The sequence below is a fragment of the Petaurus breviceps genome, unplaced genomic scaffold (assembly GCF_028583685.1).
Source record: "Petaurus breviceps papuanus isolate PSGF00001 unplaced genomic scaffold, PetGlider_PUasm1.0 90510, whole genome shotgun sequence".
Lineage (NCBI taxonomy): Eukaryota > Metazoa > Chordata > Mammalia > Diprotodontia > Petauridae > Petaurus > Petaurus breviceps.
This window is the reverse complement of record NW_027187267.1, coordinates 378,525-400,208: the sequence shown is the minus strand read 5'-3', so window position 1 is coordinate 400,208 and position 21,684 is coordinate 378,525. Positions and strand designations below refer to the sequence as shown.

General features: G+C 40.8%; 1 protein-coding gene and 1 pseudogene across 1 annotated transcript in view; one reads left to right on the top strand and one right to left on the bottom strand.

Annotated features, from left to right (window-relative positions):
- The window catches only part of LOC138141909 (SLAM family member 9-like), a 29,260-nt gene extending 8,639 nt beyond the window's left edge, over nt 1-20,621 (bottom strand). Inside the window, exons 1-2 of the mRNA XM_069062803.1 lie at nt 20,468-20,621; nt 3,728-4,081 (exon numbers count right to left, since the gene is read on the bottom strand). Of these exons, the coding sequence (XP_068918904.1) occupies nt 3,728-4,081; nt 20,468-20,558 (445 nt within the window). The 5' untranslated portion in view covers nt 20,559-20,621. The remainder of the gene's footprint in view (nt 1-3,727; nt 4,082-20,467) is intronic.
- Nucleotides 2,926-3,238, top strand: LOC138141954 (barrier-to-autointegration factor pseudogene; annotated as a pseudogene).
- Nucleotides 20,622-21,684: the final 1,063 nt, after the last annotated feature.

The window sequence follows — 21,684 nt, the reverse complement described above, 5'->3', positions numbered from 1 at the left end:
AGAAGTGATGGAGTCTGAATGCATACTGAAGTATACTATTTTCACCTTTTTTTGTTGGGATTTTTATTCCTTTTGTTTGATTTCTTCTTTCACAGCACAAATAAGGTGAAAATATGTTTTACATGATTACACATGTATAATCTATAACAGATTGCTTACCGTTTTGGAGAAGGAAAGGGGAGGGAGGAGAGAGAAAAATATGGAACTCAAAATCTTCAAAAAATGAATGTTAAAAATTGTCTTTACACATAACTGGATGTAATGGTAATGGAATTTGAACCCCACAATGGGATGGACTTGTTGATGTGATGAGAGGGGGCTGCACTGGGGGGAGCTGGTGTGGTGGAAAGAGAGAGGCCCAAGCAGAGAGAGGCCAGAAGAACTTCTGGGAGTCAGCATCTGGAGGCTGCTACTACTGCTGGAAAGAGAGAAATGAGAACTGAGGACTGAACTGGGAAGAAGCATGGCTGTGATGCAGGTATTTGGTCTGTTTTGATGTTACTTTTGTCAAATTTGTCTGCTGATGGAGGGCGTTGCTGTTATTGCAGAAGTTCTGGGACCTTGCTGTTGGTTCAGAAGCCCTGAAAGAGGATTTTCTTGTTATATGTTTACAGAAATCCTGGAGGAGGGTCTTTTTATGGGTCCTGGGACTGTACTGATGATTTGTGCTAATTCCTCAGGCCTTGTTGGGTCTAAGTTGATTTCACAGGCAGAGGATGCTGGCAGTATGTATCTAGGTTGTGTCTTTGTTAAGCTTTGTCTTCCCAGGAACAGAAACTGCTGAGAACTTGCTTCAGGTCAAGAAGAAGAAAAGACCTCTCCTTGGGTATTGAATGCTGTGATGATATTGCAACCTAGTTGTGACCTAGATGTGGATGGCCTTTGTGTTTTGTGACTGACCAAATGGATGTACTTTGCTTATGATGGGAAACTAAGCAGGGGTGGAGTACTTTGACTTCGTGATTGAACTGAGGACTTAAGACTTTGTGATTGACTAAATGAATATACTATTCAAGAGTGGAGTATTTTGACTTTTGTACTTTGTGATTGAACTGAGAACTTACTAAATGATTGAGTTGCCCTGTATTTTGATTTTCTCTTTTCTGTGAATGTTTTCCCTTAATCTGTTGCTGAATAAATGGAGAGTTACTATGCTCGTAGTAATCAGAACTGGAAAAATAAAACACTATTAAATCTCAAAATAAATAAATAAATGTGGCATCACCTATCACACAGACCAGACTGTGAGTCTTTGAGACTTAGTCTTTCTAAAAGAGGGAGAAAGGTTTAGAATTTCTGGATTTTGTGTTCCTCCACATTTTTTGTTTTGTTTTTGTTTTGCTTGTTTGATTTTGTTTTTTCCTTTAATACTGCCCATATTAAGGTGACTCTTCAATAAAAGATTTGAGAGTTGGTCTTTCTGGAAAGGTAGAGAAAAACCTAGAATTTCTGGGTTTTGTTCTACATGTTTTTCTGGGTTTTGTTTTTGTTTTTTTCTTTTCCCCTATTCACCCTACCTTAGTACTACCTCTAACAAGAGTACTATACCATAATGTAAATGGTGAAAGTTCTTCTAGAAGATTCTAAAGACCTTGCCACCAAGGGCTGGTAAGTGATAGGACCCATGTAAAGTGATAGGACCCATGTTTTCCAGATGCAGTTTCCTGGTCTGGGGACATAAAAGGTTCTGGCCACATTCAGTCAGGGCTTCTGAGACTTACTGGGTGCCTGAGACTACACAAGTGGTCATATTGTGATGACCTACTGACCAGATGCATTTCCAGATGGAGATGAGGGGGGGCCACATTGAGAAAAGCTAAGTGCTACCATATCCTTGTTGAACATTCTTGCTGTGTAAGGGCAAAGTAAATCTGCTCCTTTATTAAATGCTCACTGTTTAGTTGTCTGGCTCCCTCTGAGTGGACAATAGAGCAATAAACTCCTCCCCAAACTTCATTTTATAGAGGGCTCAGAATTTTCCAGCTAATTTAATTTTCCATCAGTTGCTCTGCTTAGTTTGGACTCCACAGACATGTGCCCCCAAGCAGATATTCCCCTGCAAGACCTCCATCATCCCTCCCCTTTCAGTTTCCTTTTGTGTACTATCTCCTTTCATTCCATTGTAAACTCTTTAAGGGCTGGGGTTGTCTTTCCTTTTCTTATTTGTATCCCCAGTGCTTACTCAGCACAGTATCTGGCACTGTGTTTCATAGTAGGTGTTTAATAATGTTTATTGACTACTGATATCAAACCTGAACTAAAGGGGTGCTACTGTTGCAACTGCACCTCCAACATCCAGGTCACAGCCACAGAAAAAAACCAACATCACATAGGGTACTTGCAGTAGAAAAAGAGTTTAAACAGATGATCAGATGTTATAACACCACATGAACTATGATCGTTATATCAGGTTCCCTGAATGAATGTGATCATTCAAAAAACATCTCTGCTTTCGAGGGCTTAGGTTCAATTACATCAGGTTGCCTCTGCTCCTGACATCCCCTACAACCTATCCTTTTCTGGAATCTTCCATATTTGAGAATTTCAAATAGCCAGAGTCTTACCAGCCAATCTCCAGGGTCTTCCTTCCTCTGACATCAGAGATGGGAAATCAATTAGAGTCACCTAACTGCCTCTTAGGGATACTTACACAAATACTTGAAAATCAGTTGAACTCCATCTGGTATTTCTATTTCCATTCAAATTCATTCTTGCCTTCTTTAGATTCTAAAGACAGGGAGCACAAATTCTGGGGGCCTTGACACACATACATATTCTCTTCAAATAATAAGGAATGAAACCCTCCTTCCTATTCCTGTCAAATAAACTGGAAGGGCGGGATTGAGGCAGCAATGGGAGAGATCAGTTGGTGGGAGTGTGACTGTTACAGGAGCTGTAGCCAGAGCTGCTGTGTGGTGAGGAGACATGACAACCTCCCAGAAGCACCAGGACTTTGTGGCCAAGCCCACTGGGGAGAAGCTCATAGGGAGCCTGAAGAAGATCGGAGAAGTGCTGGGCAAGAAGCTAAAGGACAAGGATTTCAACAAGGCCTATACGGTTCTGGGCCAGTTCCTGGTGCTGAAAAAAAGACAAAGACCTCTTCCGGAAGTTACTCAGAGACACCTGTGGGGCTGATGTCAAGCAGTCTCAGGACTGCTTTGGCTACCTTTAAGAATGGTGTGATACTTTCTTGTCAGCCCCATGGCTGGGGGCCCACCTCCCTTTCCCCCTCCAATAGGTCTTTACAGTTAGCACCCCCAAGTGGAAAATCCTATCCCTCCCTCCCTTTCCACCTCCCCCAGAAAGAAAGATTTTTGCTGCCGCCTCCAGCTGGGACACTTTCCCCTCTCCACTATCATTTTGATTCAAGCCTCCCAGTCTGCACCTCAGTAGGTCTTCTGTCCTGTAAATTCCAGTGGTGATAGCTATTAGCTTTCCTGGGTGGGTCTCTGGAGTGACTTCCCCACCCCCTAAGCCTCCACTTCTGGTGTCTTTTAAGCCATTTGGATAATTTGGCAGAAGGTCATTCACTGCCACTGTAAATAGTTTTTAAAACCAATAAAGTCAGAAGCCTTGGAGAAAAAAAAAAAAGAAACTGGAAGGAGAGATAAGACTGAGTTTGGTAGGTCTGGACTATGTGACAAGAGGGGCCATATACTCTCTCAAGTGGCACCTAGGCTGTCTCAGGGACTGGTCTCGGGGTTTTCAGTATATTATCCTCACTTACCATGAACAGAGAGAAAGAAACTTTGATCAAGTAATGTTCCTTTAGAATATTTGATTCGAGCTTTATAGCACCCATGATCCGCAAAGGTGAGATTCCCAATACTCAGGGATGTTGTGTTAGCCGTCATACGGACTTTCTGCTCGTGTCTGTTCTCGAGATCCTCCCAGTTTAGAAACTCATTGTCAGGAAAGAAGTCGAATAGAATCTTATGAGTTTTTTTAGATTCAAAGCTCCATGTGATCATGTTGATATTTTCTCCTGAGCTTATATTCAAATTAAACAGGATGGAACCTCCCTTGACCCCATTTAAAGAAGTCTCAATTCCAGAACACTCAGCTCCAGAGGTCCAGGCACCTGGGATGATGGGAAACAGAGAACAGAGGTCAGCACTATTGACTTAGCTAGAGCAGATCATAGCCTCCCAGACTCCCTTAGTCAAAAGGAACCTGGTCACTTAGCTCATCCTTCTGTTATCTGGATAGCATTGTCCTAAACAAGCCCCATTTTAGGAAAGGGGTACAGAAGTAGAAGGTCTCCTCCCCAAGGGGCAGCACAGTCCAACCCTAGAACTGGACATAGAATTCACTTATAGTCAGCAACTGTCATAAAGCATGAACCCCCACCATGTGTTACAGAGGAATGATACTGGACCAGAATCCCAAAGAACTAAATTTGAGGACCAGCTTCACCACTTACATGACCTTGGGCAAGTCACTGAACCTCTTTTGGCCTCAATTTCCTCATTTGTAAATGGGGACAGTAATCTTTCCACAAGGAACTTGGCCAGGTTATTTTAAGGGTCAAATGAGATCATGTATGTAAAGTGTTTTATTAATACACACATGTACTATTATTATCAGGAAGGTGTTTGCATTGTAGTTTTTATCGTATTCTTCCAGGTACAACATAAGCACATTCTGCCCTTAGTAGGTAGGTAAGAACTCATCACTCCCTTTTAAGCCATTTGGGGATTTGAGAAATATTATTCAATTTTCACCCACCCCATCCCCAGCCTTCTCTCATTCATTCATCCTGCATTTACCAAGTACATATGACCTGAGAGGTAAACTCATCCAACCCCCTCCTTTTACAAGTGAGAATACCAAGGTCCAAAATGGTTAAGGGATTGTCATAAGGTCACACAGGATATATGTGGCAGAGCTGAGATGAGAATTTCATTTCTCTGTTTCCAAATCTGGCACACTGGACCATGTCGCATCTCATATATCCATTTCCTCACATTGTTTTGTTATCTTCATATACAATGCTGTTGTATAGCCTTTTTATCTACTCTTTCCTACTCACTGTACCTAATAATGGGAAGTTCATACAAGCACATAAGAGCAAGTCATTCTTGAATATATAAATGACCAAAGGATATGAATAAGCAGTTCTCAAAATGAAAAAGAAAAGCCATCAACAGCCATATGAGAAATATGTTCCCAATCACTAATAAGAGTAATGCATATTAAAACAACTTTGTGACTATGCTTTACACCCATCAAATTGGCAAAGATGACAAAAGAGGAAAATGACAACTGCTGGAGGGGCTGTGGGAGGACAGGGACATAAATTCCTATTGGTGGAGTTGTGAACTGTTCCAATGATACCCAAAAGACTAAACCCACTAAAACTATGCACACTCTTTGGTCCATTAATAACATTAATGTACCTACATCCCAATAAGGCAAAGGACCCAAATGTACAAAAATATTTGTGGTCACTCATTTTGTTATAGCAAAGGATTAGAAACAAAGTATGTCTCCACAGGGAATAGTTGAACAAATTATAGTGTACTAATATAATGTTTTGTTTAAAAAAATGGTGAAAAGGATGAATTTAGGGAAATCTAGAAAGACTTGTATAAACTCATACAGAATGAAATGGGCAGAACCAAGTGAATAATTATACAAAGATTACAGTACTGAAAAAGAAAAAACTGAAATACTTTGGATTTCTGAACATTGCAATAACTAATGGCCACTCCCAAAGGCTGATGATGAATCCCATATGCTTTCTATCTCTTGACAGAGAGATAATAGATTAAAGGCAAAGAATGAGACATATGTTATCAGACACAGTCAACAGGGATATTTGTCCTGCTTTATTTGACTGTATTTGTTATACGGGAGGGCTTCTTTTTTTTGTATGAGAGGGAGAATTATGGAAAGAAAAGCAATCCTAGTAATAACCGTGTCGAAAAAAAAAGAAGAGAGCAACAATAAAACCTTTAAAAATACACAAAAGTATGCAGAAGAAAGTTCAGAAAGGGATACAGTCAAGCAGAGCAGTGTTAAGTTTAATACATACTCAAAAACAAGCCGTGTGTAATAAAGACAGAGTTCCATATGCAATCCTTTTTCTGTGTTCTTTGTATGTGAAAGTATTCATATCTGTTGATGTTTGTCAAGTCTATAATTTTAAAAAAAGAAGCTAAAAAAAGTAATAAGGACATTAGTGGCCCTGCATCATTGGAGGCATGAGTTGCTCCTTCACATGTTTGTATCTCAGCACATTCCCCGTGTGTCCATGCTCCCCGAAGATGATGTGTGCACTTATGGGAGAGTATACCCCTGACTTATGGGTAGAAATGTTTTATTGCTACTCTTCTTTCTCTGCTATTTCATTGTCTTTGTTCTGAAATAATTATATCCTCCCTGGTCATCTCATGCCATGGCAACCTAACTCTACTCTCTGCCTCTATCTTGGCCCCAGATCAAACACTCCAGCCCCCTTTCTGGACCCTGCTTTTTGGACGGGTAAGAGGTTTCCATATCAAGATCATCCCCGACCCAGAACATTACTGACTTACAATGTTCATGCCATGCTCCTCATGCGCCACCCTCTCCCTATACATGGGACCTGTTACACCAGCTCTCACTAAGGGTTTCTGACTAATATTGGAGCATATTGAGCACCATCCAGACGCAGTAAACTGGCCCCTCTTCCTCCCCCTCCCCCCCAATCTCTTCCTCCTTTATCTCAACACTATCAATTGATATCAACACCATCAATCAATTGCCCCATGGTTCCCTGCCATCCTGTGATTTCCCAGACCATCGCTGCCCTATATATGTTACCTTCTGCTATTAGAATGTAAATTCCTTGCAGGCAGGAGCTATCTTTCTGCATTTGTATCCCTAGCACTTAGTACAGTGTCTAGCACATACTACATGCTTAATAAATGCTTTCCACCCATTCTTTTCTTCTAAATGACTAGGAAGAGACACATCAACTAGGGCTCATGAGCTATGGTTCTGAGTGAATGCAGATGAACGGGGTATTTTGTCCTTTGTTGTTGTTCAATTGTGTCTGATTCTTTCTAACTCCGTTTAGGGCTTTCTTGGCAGAGATAAGGAATGGTCTACCATTTCCTTCTCCAGTTCATTTTGCAGATGAGAAAACTGAGGCAAACAGGGTAAAGTGACTTGTCCAGGGTCACACAGTTAGCAAGTGTCTGAGGTTGGATTTGATCTCCGGGAGATGAGTCTTCCTGATTCCAGACACATTCTATCCACTGCACCACCTGGCTGTCAAATTTTCTATTTTGGGTAGCCTTATCTAGTGACACAGTAGATAGAGCACTGGGCTGAGAATCAGGAAGACTCATCTCCCTGAGTTCAAATCCAGCCTCAGACACTTGCTTGCTGTAGAATCCAGGACAAGTTATTTAACCCTCTTTGCCTCAGTTTCCTCATCTGTAAAGTGAGCTGAAGAAGGAAATGGCAAACTAATATAGTATCTGCCAAGAAAACCCTAAGTGGAGTTAGAAAGAGTCAGACATGACTGAAAACAAAAGCCTTATCTGGGGGATTCATTGTACAAGTTGGACCATGTCCCCAGGTGCACCAGAGACTTCATCAAATATTTCACTGATACTTAGGCAAACTATATTCCCCATCTAGCAACCCAGTCCAAAAACACAAAATGAGGTCTGTATGGTATGACCTGTTGTTTTTGTTTTTGAACAAGCCCATTTACTGTCTCTTTCTCCCCATATCTCCCCACACTAGAAAACAAAACAAAACACATGTAATTTATACACACAAAAACAAAACCAATGTCCACAAAACCAATGTCCAAAAATGAATCCACAACCTGTTCTTGATGAAGATTTGCCAATTTTTTTTATATATTCATTAGTCCTTCTTTTAATACTTTCTGGTGTTTTGACAATTAAAACCAAATTTCCCGGGCCTATAATTTTCTAACTCTGTTCTTTTCCCTTTTTTAAAAACTGGAATGAGTGAATAGAGCACAGGCTCTAGAGTCAGAAGGAACTGAGTTCAAATCCTACCTCAGACACTTGACACACCTACTAACTGTGTGACCTTGGGTAAGTCACTTAACCCCAATTGCCTCGCCTTCCCCCCTCAAAAATAAAAACACAACTGGAATATCTGTACTTCACCAGTCCTGTGATACATCTCTGGTTCTTCACTATCTTTCTCCATTTTTTTTTTACTGCCATTGTCCTCCAGAGATCACTAACAGTAGCTCAGTAATTACTGGTATATGCTGAATCTAGACCCTTTGTCTTGAATTCATGAAGAAAAGAAGCTGCATAATTTTACTGTCTCCAATTCTCTGTCCTTTGTTTCTCCTTCTTCAGTGATCATTCCCATTAGAATAGAAAACTAAAGCAAAATAATAGGACCTTCTTTTCCTTGCCTAGTATCAGCGTTCCTTCCCTAAACATAACTAGGATGGGACACCTGGGACGTGGTCCTAGAGTAAGCAATCAATCACAAATGGGGAAACCTACCTCGAAGAAGGAGACCTAAAAGGATACTGACCATTGCCTTAATCTAAGGAAGAAGACAGAGCAGGGCTTGGTGATGGAGCAAGGATGGAACTATGACGTAGTAGGACTGGTGACTGAATGGTGAGAGTGGAGATAAGTGAAGGTTTCCCACTGGAAAACAGTTGATCAGTTCCTTGAGAAGAAGACAAGGTTGGCAGGACCCAAATTTACCCCAGATAGGAGGGGTAGCTAGGTGGTATATTGGATAGAGCACTAAGCCTGGAGTCAGGAAGATGTAAGTTCAAATCCACCCTCAGATACTTGTAAGCTGTGTGACCCTGGGTGAGTCACTTAACCCAGTTTGCCTCAGTCTCCTCATCTGTAAAATGAACTAGAGAAGGAAATGGCAAACCACTCTAGCATCTTAGCCAAGAAAACCCCAAATGAAGAGTTGGACATGACTGAAAACAGAAAACAAAGGAGTGGAAAGAAGGCCTAACTTATGGAGCCAGTCACCTCATCACATCAATTTGTCCCCTCTGAATCAGCCAAGATGGTGGTAGCCCAGCCTAAAGTCTAGTCAATAATATTTTGAGGGGTCAAAGAATGAGGCATGAAAATTGGCTTTGGGGCAGCTAGTTAGTGCAGTGAATAGAGTACCAGCCCTGGAATCAGGAGAACCTTAGTTCAAATCCAGCCTCAGTCCATTTAACACTTATTAGCCATGTGACCTTGGGCAAGTCACTTAACCCCAACTGCCCTGCCTTCCCCCCTCCAAAAAGCAAAAAAAAAAAAAATGGCATCAAAATCTCTTTCAGTTCATTTTCTAAAAGCATCTTTCTGGAAGGGTTACCACTCTATCCCCATCCCCCAAATCAAATTTTTTTTAGATGCCAAGTTTGAATAAATAAGTGACCTTAGCATCTAGTTATCAAGAATAATTACCTTAAATAGTAAGCTACTGCATGGGCCAGTGGGGATGATAAGGGAAGGGGGAAACTGAAAATTCTTTGTAGCAGCATCCTCGTGGTATCCTGGAGATGTCGTCTTCCCCCAAGGAATGCTGAACCCCTCTCCCAAACTCAAGATGCCTTTCCAAGTGTGGTTGGCCCAGGTGTTTAGTTCCTTATTCCCTGGTTCCATCACCCCAAGAAGCAGAATTTTCTTACTTTGACCTTACATATGGGGAAAAAAAGAACAGTGCTTTATATTGTGTTCAGCAGTCATGGTCCATGCTTGACTCATTATCGTGTTTAAACATTCCTAATTTTATTCTTATAGGACCATGGTATTGTTCTTTTCAGATGGCTCCCCCCTCCTTCCTTATTGGAAATGTTTCTGTTTTTGTGTTCTAAGAATCCTTCTGGCAAATCTTGAACTGGTTGCCTTATAAGGTGCCTAAGTAAATAAAGACCCAATGATTCTTATTTCTTCCCAACTTGGGAAGGGAAGAAACAGTCTCAAGAGCCATACTGAAATAGGGAATTTCCTGCTAGGAAGTTAGGTTTTGTTAGGGTGGGGGGGAGCTGTTGTTGAAGAGAAGGGAAGAAATTAAACAACCTGAATTTTTAGCAACTTACACCCTCTCACAAAGGCAACCAGTACATGTCTTATCAGAAGGACTGTTAACAATATACAGAATTGTATTGCTGAGAGTTTCCCATCTTTCTCAGAGTGAATGTCTCTGGAGAATTTAAGGGCCTAGGATCCTACTTCTCCTTTTTCTGAATTCTTTGAAATCCTTTCTCCCTTAATCTAGGATACATGTGAAACTATGCCTGACCTTCTTATCTTTACCAAGAATTCTACAATAGAATGACACTCTTTCCCTGAAAAGTTTCCATCATTTTGACTCCTGCAACCAGCTCCTTCTCTTTGGTCAGAATCAGGGGAAACTGCTACTTATAGTTCCCCTATTACTTCGTCATTTTGAAGACTGAAATGATCACAAGAATTTATGAGTCTCTCTGCCTTTGAGAAGATTCCAGCATATATCTAGAGAACTAATGTCACCAGTTAAGATTGACTGGGGTTGGCTTCATGGAGAAGGGGATATGTAAGTTGCTTTGTCTCCAAACTTACATGATCTCATTTTTATACATTTCCATCACAGGTCATATTTTCCAAATCTTCTTTCCTCCCTGGGTTATTGAAATACCCCTAATGCCCAATGGAAAATGTCTTTTCAAATTTTCTGAGTCCTTAGTGTTGTTCTTTGTGAAATTTCCACTCCAGTTCTGGCCTTCATCACCTCTTGTTACAACACCTGGACTGTTCTAATAGTCTCCTCATTGCTCTTCCTACCTTGTCTCTCCCCAATCCAATCCATTTTCCACATAGCTGCCAAGGTAATTTTCCTGAAACATCTCCTTTCCCCCTATTCAATAAACTTGAGTTACTTTCTATTACTTCTAGGATCAAATATTAACTACAAGACAGTCCCAAGCCTGGAGCACTGTTTTATGAGGACCCCCAACAATGCATACTTCACTTCCAGATCAACTCTTTCTGTAGGTTTCTTTACCTCCTCAACAGCAGCCTAATTCCCCCTGGTTTTTAGCTTCTCTTTGTGTTGTCTTTCTCCCCCCACCCCAACCCCCATTAGAATGTAAGCTCCTTGAGGGTAGGGACTTTCTTGTTTGCTTGTATTTGTAGTCCCCATACTTAGCACAGTACCTGGCATATAGTAACCCTTAATAAATGCCCAATCTATCTATATGCCCCCAGCCCTAGGCCTCCTTTTCCCTTAAGCTATGAAGGGCAGAGGGGATTCATTCTGAGAAGTGTCCCTAGGTTTCACCAGACTCACAAAAGGGCCACAATGGGGAAGGAAAAGGTTAAGAACCCCTCATTTTATACAGGGAACAGCTGTTCCAAAGTATTTGGGGATCTATCTGTAAATACAGAAGGCCCTAGGTGGAACCATAGGAGCTACAGTAAACAAAGCCATTTCCTGGTAATCTTGGTTCTTTGAGTATACATAACATATGCTGCTAGGCAATATGACTCCAGATATCTCTTCCCTTGACTGCTCAAGCCCTTTGGCTCTTTCCTCTCAGTCCACACCTGGCTCTCCCTTCTATGACCTTCCCCTGCCCTGAACATGTTGCCCCACTATTCCAGGAGATCTTCACTCTGCCCAAAGGGCAAGGGTTTTTTTTTTTACATTATTCATCTTTGGATAATATTGGCCTCAGATGAAAGCCATACCCATATGTACTAATCCCAGAGCTGACCCTGGGGGGAAAAGGGGCCCACCTGCACTTAGACTGTGATTATATCCCCACTGACCATATCTTAGCCCCTGCTCCTCCAGAAAATACTCTCAGATTTCTGGAAAGTATATTATTCAATTTAAGTCTTGACCAGTCTCTAGGATAAGCCACCCCAATATGTCCCTCATCTCTCCAAATACTTATCCCTGCTCTGAATACAATAGATTAAAAAAAAACACTTTTCCAACCTATTCACATGAAATACATTTTCCCAACAATTTCCTTAATTTTGTTCCCCTATTGGCTCTCTTTTTATTTTTTATTCTTTTTTTATTCTGGAATTAAAATATCTCACAAAAAGAGTATTTTACATGAAATCATGAATCTCAATTTCATACTCCTTGTTTTTAATGAAAAGTATATAATAAATTCTACACACTGCATTCAAAACTATTCTACTCATCTGTGCTTCTTTCTGAATTTCCTTCTGTTCTCGCCTACCTTCCTTTCTGGCATCACTGTTGCAACAATAGTACCCCACCACCCCACCTCCTACCAATTAACTGAGGAAAAGGCATGAAGAAAAACTCTTGTAAAAAAATAATCAGAGTTAAGGAAAACAAATCCACATAGTGGAAATGTCCAGAAATGTATATCTGCAATAATATTCCATTGCATTTATGTGCAACAGTTTGTTCAGCCATTTTCCAATGGGGGTGGGAGGTGGGAGGTGAGAGGGATAAGGACAGGCAGGAGAGCTTTAGAAGTAGCAAAAGTGGCAAGGACCAAAAAGAAAGAGCCTGCTATGTGGGGATGAACTGAGACAAATACATTTCCCTTCCTGATAACATTTGAAACAAGCTACTTTTAAAATGGGTGAGAGGGGTGGCTAGGTAGCCCTGTGAATAGAGCACTGATTCTGGAGTCAGGAGGACCTGAGTTCAAATCTGACCTCAGACACTTAACACTTACTGGCCATGTGACCTTGGGCAAGTCACTTAACCCCTCCCAAACAAATTGCCCTTCCAAAAGAGTAAAAAATAAAAAATAATTTTTAAAAATTAAAATGGGTGATGGTTCTATGAGCTGAGTTAGGTTGGGCTGCTGAGGAAGAAGCCAATCTGGGAATCAACACTTGCCCCAGATCATCACCATCTCTTCTGTCCCTTCCATTTTATGGGAATAAGGCAAGTACATGTACCACTTGGAAGACACAGAAAAAGAATTGATATGCTTTTTAAACTGATAGGAGAGAAGGGGAAATTCAAATATACAGAGAGACAGACAAGGCAAAGTGACTAATAGTGCACTCTGTGTGTATCTGGTCTGTGCTTGCCTATGTTCCACATTCCATCAATGTTAACAAGACAAAAAAATTGCTTAGACAATGCATATTTGTTACAAGAGTTTGGTTTTCTTTTTTTTCCCCAAGGGGATGGGTGGTAGGAGGAATAAAGTCAAGCAAAACACCCTAAGCCAGGGGTAGGGAGCCTTTGGCATCAAGGCCACATGTGGCCCTCTAGGTCCTCAGGTAGAGCCCTTTGACTGAATCCAAACCTCAAAGAGCAAATCCCCTTAATAAAAGGATTTGTTCTGTAAAACTTGGACTCAGTCAAAAGGCTGTACCCAAGGACCAAGAAGGCCATGTGGCCTCAAGGCCACAGGTTCCCCAACCCTGCCCTAAGCTCTTTCAAATTGCCCTCCAAACAACTTTACAATAATGCCTCAAAATTCATTCTGGTGCAACAGAACCAACGAAAGGAGCAGTTCAAATAATTTTGCAGCCCAAGACAACCTAGGGAAGGTTTGTCTCACTGGGGTGAGAGTGGAGCGCAGTCCAGCACAGGCCACTGAATTTAACATGCTGAATTTATTATGAGTTCAAAAAAAAAGCACTACAGAAAGGTGATCTCCACTTTCACACACAGTCTTCTGCTCTACAGACATATATGCAATTTCTCACTTTGGTAATTGTTAAGCTCAGAATTTAAAAAGAAAATTGGTCAGACAACTACACAGTCGATGAACAGTTAGCCAGGAAGCAGTTGAAACTAGAAATGAAGGGTAGCACTTATAATAGAACTGAAAAAAGAAAAATAGCACCCCCAAGAGCTTATACTGCTCCACCCTTCCCCAGCTTCCCTCACCTTCCTTCTCCCCTACCACCCCCATTCCTCCACCCAACATGCCCTGATGTAGACAGTGATCTCCTGGAATTTGAAGTGTATTTGGAAACCACTCTGAGTAGAAGTGGCTACAGTGTGTCAAAGCAGCTGATCTGGGTTTTTTTCAAAAGTCCTGGGAGCAAACATCTGTATCACTAGAGGAGGTACTAGCTAGGAGAAGCTATGGGTGTACAGCGTTTAGGGAGGAGAGGTAGGTTACAAGGGCTTTGAATGCTTACCTTTCTCTTGTTGTTCAGTCACGTCTGACTGTGCATGACCCCATTTGGAGTTTTCTTGGCAAATATATTAGAGGGATTTGCTATTTCCTTCTCCAGCTCATTTTACAAGATGAGGAATTGAGGCAAACCAGGTGAAGTGACTTGCCCATGGTCACACAGCTAGTGTCTGAGGCTGTATTTGAACTCAGGAAGATGAGACTTCCTGACTCCTGGCACTCTGTGCACTATGGTACCACCTAGTTGCCATTGAACTAAATGTTGAACAAGTCAGGAAAAGTAGTTAGACTATGCTTATCTGTTGCAAGGATTTTGCTTTTGGTTTTTGGATTTTCTATTTGACTCTAGAGGTGATAGGGGGGCCCTGATGTTTATTGAATTGGGGGAAGAGGAGGTCAGTGACATGGTTAGTCAAAGACTTTAGGAAAATTACTTTGACAGCTGAGTGAGAATAGACTGGAATGGGGAGAAACTTGGGACAGGCAGATCAACCAGCAGGCTGTTGAAATAGCCCAGGCAGGAGGTGATGAGAGACTGGACCACTGTTGTGGTGGCATCCGAGAAGAAAAGAGGGTATATACAACAGATGTTAAGAAGGGAAAAATCAACAAGCCCTAGCAACAGATTGGATATGGGGAGTGAGAGAGTGGAGAGTCAAGGATAACAACTAGTTTGCAAGCCTAGATGACTTGGGAGGATGGTGGTACCTTCAACAGTAATAAGGAAGTTAGGAAGAGGAGAGGGTTTGGGGGGAAAATCATGAGTTCAGTGTTGGACATGTTGAATTTATGTCAATGGCCTTTGCAGCCAGAACAATCTTTATCATAGCTTAAGCACAGACAGGTATTGGACAGGTACATGGCTTTGTCACCAAATTTAGCTTTGTTAGACAAATATAAAGAATGATTCTTATAGTTCTCCCATGAAGCAAGTCAAAACTCTGTTCATTTGAACCTAGCTCTGTGTAGGGCAGATCAGGAGCCCCTAGTCTCTAGGGCCCACTTCCCCTCGAAGAGTCACTTAAAGGGAGGGTCCACATCTCTTCTGACCTCTTGCCTGCCTTCCATGCTCCATACAAAAGTCTACACAGAGGGGACTCTCAGGAGGAACCTATTAACCTCCTCGGAGGAGGCTGATTTGATCATAGTTTACGTGATAATAATAATCACATTCACATTTTATTTTATATTTTACAAAGAGTTTTCCTTACAACTCAGTGTGGTTGGTAGTACAAGCATTATTATCTCCACTTCACAGCTATCAGACAGCTAGTAAATTGTATGGCCGTGAACTTGTACCCAGGTATCCTGAATTCCAATCTGCTTCACCAAAGATACCTGGAATATTTTTTTGTTTAAGCACCATAAAATAGCAACCCAGGTTGAGGTGAACCAAGTGAGGTCCTGGGAGAAGATAGAATATACAGGAAACTCAGATGTATCTGTCTTTGGATTCAAAAAATAAACTTCACAAGCATAAAATAAAAGAGGCATGGTTAGATAGCAATTTGTCTGAAAAAGATCTGTAGGTTTTAGGCATCTACAAAACCCACATGAGTAAACAGAATCTCATTGGCAGGCAAAGAGAAAAATAACGTCCACAACATGGAAGGAGATGGTCCTGCTGTACTTTGCCTTGGTTAGAGCTCATGTGGGGTAGTGTGTTCAGCTATGGGTGCAACATTTTAGGAAGGATATTGACAAGTAGATGTAGAAGCATTTTAAAGAGGTTTTTAGGTCAACTGGAAATATTAAGAAATGAATTTATCCAGTCTAGAGTTCTTTCCAAACTTATCTGAAGGAAGAAAAGTTAATTAGAGCCTAATAAAACTTCAGAGGAAATAATGCCCTGAACTAAAGGCCCTTTTTTACTTTTTCTTAGATCTAACATCTTTCTCTTAGGAGAATGTATGAAAAAGTCAAGAATGAAAGCTAAGATTCCAGGAAATATTCAAGATTATAGCATTACTTAAAAGAAGAAATATCTCGTCTAGTTAATATTATTGCCTTCCCCCACCCATCAAAGGGATTGTGGGGCTAGGGAACCTACAGCCTCATGGCCATATGTGGCCCTCTAGGTCCTCAAGTGGGGCCCTTTGACTGAATCCAAACTTCACAGAATAAATCCCCTTAATAAAAGAATTTGTTCTCTGAAACTTGCACTCAGTCAAAAGACTATATCCAAGGACCTAGAAAGTCACATGTGACCTCAAGGCTGCAGGTTCCTCACCCCTGGATTAGAGTATTGACCCACCCAAGAATAGCACCCCATTTCCCCATTTCCTGAAGGAATTAGTGTATTGAAAAGAGGAAGCAGAGTCCTTTGATTACTTCAAGGTGGCCTTTCATCATCATGGGGAATGGGAAGAGTAGGAAGAAAGGGATTCTTTGAGGGATGAGTAAAAAAAAGATAAGTGGGGTTTAGGGAAATGGTCCCCCCAAAATTAAATTATTCATTACATTGAATTATTGGATAAAGCAGAATGTTAACTGTAAACTGTGTGATATTTTTATTTTATTGTGAAATTTTCCTTATGATGCCTATGTTAAAAAAGTCTTTTAAAGATGTGTTACTTAAAAATGATTTACATTAGAGATGTGACCAAGGGCATGAGGAGGCTAAACTTTGCTTGTTTGGACATATCTCCCTATAGCAGAAAATGTTTGAATGTAGATCAAAGATTCTTAACCTTTATGACTCATAGGCCAAAGCAGTCTGACCTCTGGAACCTCTCAGAATAATGTTTTTAAATATATAAAATAAAATACCAAAGGTTACAGAAGAAAGCAATTATATGGAAATAAAAATGTATTTTTTTTTGTTCCTATTCAAGTTTATGGACTGCTGAAATCTATTCACACACCTCTTGGGAATCTATGGACCCCAGGTTAAAAATCCCTGATTTAAAGTAATGTTAAATTAATTTCAAAAAAAATTCTGGCAGACTTGTTCCTAGAACACAGAGTGTAGTATTAATTTTTATTTTTTGAAACACTGATGAGCATTTAGAGGACAGAGGTCCTGAAACCATATATCATGAGGAGGAGTTGAAGAAACTTGGTCACATTTATCCTAGAGAATATAATAGCTATTTGAAGGGTTGTCAAATGGAAGAGGGCATTAAAGGAACCAATCAGTGAACATGACAGAGAGGACAATTGAGGTTTAATATAAAGACAACAGCAAGGAAGGGATGTATATGAAAGTAACTAACTCCCGGACCAACATCACTCAAAAACTATACACAGATACATATGCTACACGGATGTAGCTCTGTCACCAAACCCAACTCTGCTGTATAAATTTAAGGAACTTGAGGGATAGGGTTATTTTATCTTTATATCCTCAGAACCTATCATAGTATTTCATATTGTAGATATTTAATATTTGTGGAATTGAAATTTTAAAAACTATTCTCATTTCCACTTTTGTTGTTATTCAGTTGTTTCAGCCGATGATGAAACTGAGGCCAAAAGGGTTAAAGTGACTTGCCCAAGGTCACATGGTTAGTACATTGTGTTGCCATGTTGCCTTCATTTCCTCTTACTAGGCTCCCAAATAAAATTAGAGGCAGCTAGGTGGTACATCAGAAAGAATGCTAGACCCAGAGTCTGGAAGGCCTGAGCTCAAATGCAGTCTCATTCCCTTACTGGCTGTGTGACCCTGACCAAATCATTTAACCTCTGTTTGCCTCAGTTTCCTCAATTGTAAAGTGGGGGTTATAATAGCACTTACCTGGCAAGGTAGTTGTAAGGATCAAATGAGATAATATTTGTAAAGTGCCTGACACATTGTAGGTGCTGTATAAATTCTTATTTCCTTCCCTCCCTCCTCTTCCTCCTAAATACATTCACCAATCAATCACCTTTACAGAGTCTGTATTTCTTCTTCATTACTGTGCAACATCCCATCCACCATAAACAGCATCTATTTCCAGTCTTTAACTTTTTTATCTTCCCCGTCCCACCCCTACAAAATCATTTTCTTTTTCACAGAATCGTAGAATGTTGGAATCGGAAGGGATCTCATTAGCCATCTAGTCCAAGCCACACCCAAAGGAAGTGTCTGCTGGAATATGCCCAACAAGGGATCATCTACCTTCCACTTAAAGACCTACAAGGTAGGAAAATCCAAACATTTCCCAAGGCAACCCATTTCGCTTTGTTAAAGCTTTAATTGTTAAGAAGCTTTTCCTGACATCAAACCTAAATTTATTTCTACCCATTGCTGCTGATTCCATCCTCCCCCAAACAGAATAAATCTAATTGCTCCTCCAGATAAAGAATTCCTCAAGTAATTTAAAGTTGTTGTATTCACACCCCATCCCCACCTTCTCTTCTCTACTCTAAACATACTCAGTTCCCTAAATCAAGCCTCTGTGGTCTGAGGGCTTGTCACCACCCTGGCTGTCCTCCAACTCATCAACAACCTTCCTGAGATGTAGAACTCAGAACAAAGTACAATATTTCAGATGGGAAACGTTCACTTCCTTAATCTTGAACACTATAAATCTCTTACAGCCTGAGATCACATCTTTTTAAGCTATCATATCATACTGACAATTCAGTCCACTAAACTCAAAAGGTGTTTTCAGATGCTATCTAGGCGTCCTGTACTTGTAAAGTCATGATCTCAGAGACAACAAGGCATGGGTTCAAGTCCCACTTTAACCTTATCCTGACTGTTCAACCTTCTTAGTATCTGTAGGAGACTCCCAAAGAAACATAGAGAAGAGAAAGCACTGATCTACATTAATGGAAGTAGTTCCTCATTGGGAGCTCCACTGAAAATTATATAAGCATACCTTCTCTACCTTTACTGAAGTCATTGATTAAACTGTCAAATAGAAAAGGCCCAAGCATAAATACACTATGTAGATATACCCAATACATTCTCCTGAATATCTCCTTCCAAGTTGACACTAAATTATTAATAACTATTCTATGACCATTTAATATGTTCCCGAATCTACCTACTATATAGCCCACAAGAGGAATTGTATCTCCGCAACAAGAAGAAAACAGCTATATCAAATGCTTTGTGAAAATCAAAGTAAACTCTAGCTGTCGTGTTCTCCTGATCTATCAGTCTAATAACCCTGTCAAAGATGAAAATGAGATGAAGCTGGCATGATCTGTTCTTAAAGAAGTTGTGCTAACCCTTGAGAGTCACCATTTTCTTTTCCAGATATTCAGTAACCAAGAACAGAAATTCAGTTCACTGCTCTGGTTTGTATAATACCCTCTCTTCACTTCTGAAACTTTGGTACAGTGTTTATCCTTCTCCATATCTGGAAAGAGAAGCATTATGGAGAACTGGGACAAGCTTCTTTCAGAAAATGGCAGTTAAATAGAGATCAAAGGAAGCCAGAGAAGCTGGAGGTGAAGATGAGAAGGGAGACTGTTCCAGGTATGCTGTGGGATAGCCAGTAAAAATGCCTGGAGTCAGGAGATGGAATGTCTTGTTCACAGAGGCCAATGTTATTGTATCACACAGTAGGGGGTCTGGGGAGGCAGTAATTAACATGTAAAAAGACTGGAAAGGAAAGAAAGGAGGTATGTTAGGAAGGGTATTAAAAACCTAAATGGGGAATTTTACATTTGAACCTTTTTACAGACAGGAGAGCTGAGACTCAGAACATGAAAAGGGTAAGGATAGGAACAAGTCTGATACAGATGAGGGCAGTTCAGAAAAAAATTTAGTAATATATTGGGGATGGGGTGGGACATTCATCTTCTAAAATAATACTCAGCAAGCACAGTCAGCTGCTGTAAATTTCAGCTTCAAAGGTGGAATGTGGGGACCCTTTGAGCGTACAGAAGCTTTCAGATAGATTATAGCTATCTCTGCATTAAATATAATTTAGTAGATCTAAGATGTACAGAAAAGACTCTGACTCAGAGATAGAGTATACATCTTAAAAGAGAAACTATGTCTTTCAGACTTAGGGGCTTCAACCCGGACATGGAAAAACTACTCTGAATCAATGTTCAGACCAGCCTCCTTGAGTGGAGTGGAGGGGAGAGAATGGGATCCCTGGAAGTAACCTACATAAAAATGCCCCTTTCTCTTTATTTCTATACTCAAAAAATTCAGTCCTAGCAGCACCAATCTCACGCCCACTTCTCAGCCTCAGTTCAATGAACTTCCATTATGTCAACTTTATTTTCCCCCTGTAATAAATTTCAACTACCCCCTACACCCAAAGCAGCCTGTGGAGCCAAGAGTTAAAAAGAGCTCCCCTCCCCATTGCCCATCAAAAGCTCTACTCTTCCATAGCTGGCCAAGCAGAATTTAATGAGACCCTATTGCTACCCTGCTCATGGGCTCAAGGCTGAAGGGTCTATGAAGAGAACACAAATAAAGACAGCTAGACTTACCCAGGAGACAGATAAGGGCACCCAGGACTCTGGCGAGCTGGAAGTATACAAGCTTAGTGGCAAATAGCACTTTCATTGGAGATCTGCCCATCTGCACAATAGACTGAGAAAATTATTTCTTCTTCACAAAAGAGAAACAGACGGTCCCTCCCCTCCCTGCCACTCTGCAGGAAGGTGTGGTATTCAACTGAGAAGTCATAGACAAATTTATTGTCCCTATATCTTCCTTATAATGAGAAAGCCCAGGGGTGGATGGGTGGCACAGTGAATATAGAGCACCAGCCCTGGAGTCAGGAGGACCTGAGCTCAAATTGGACCCCAAACACTTAACACTTACTAGCCTCGTGACCTTGGGCAAGTCACTTAACCCCAATTGCCCTGCCTTCTCCCCCTCCAAAAAAGCAAAAAAAAAAAGAAAGAAAGCCCAGACTGTTTTAATCTGAGTCCCTCCCTCCATAGTCCTACCTATGGAACTTCTCCCATTAGTGGAAAAGGCACGAGGCAAAGGGGGAGAGAGGGGAAGGGGGGGAGGAGGGGAAGTGCGGGGTAGGGGGGAGGGTTTCTAGATCATAAATGCAGAGGGCACATCTATTACCTTACAGATAGTAACCAGGGAGTAGGGAGTAGGTCTGTAACCACAGATGTTTAACAATGGGGGAAGGGGGGGAGGGTGCAGAGAGAGGGAAGAGGGAGATAATATGCACAGCACATTTTAAATCTTATTAATAAATTTTCTCCCTCATTCTCAAGTATAAATAATCAACAAAACAATAACAAGCCCTTATTTGCAGAGTTTACAAATATCCAAAATTGTTAATGATCACACTGCAAATTTAAGTATCCACTATCTCAATTCAAGATGGTTCCAGCACACCCTTGCTTGCAGCTCTCAGTTTCCTCTCTAGCCTCCCTTGTTTGCTCTGAACCAGGCAGAGAGGCTGAGCAAAGGCAGGACTTTTTCTTATTTACCTCTGTCAATCAGTCAATAAACATGTATTAAGCACCTCCTATATACCAGGCATTGTGCTAAGCCTGGGGCTACAAAAAGAGACAAAAAACAGTTCTTGCCCTCAAAGAATTTATAATCCAATGGAGGAGAGAATCACAAAACAAATATGTACAAATAAGGGATATACAGGATAAATAGGAAGTAAATAAGAGAGGGAAAGTACTAGAATTAGGAGGGGTTGGGAAAGACTTTGTAGAAGATGAGTTTT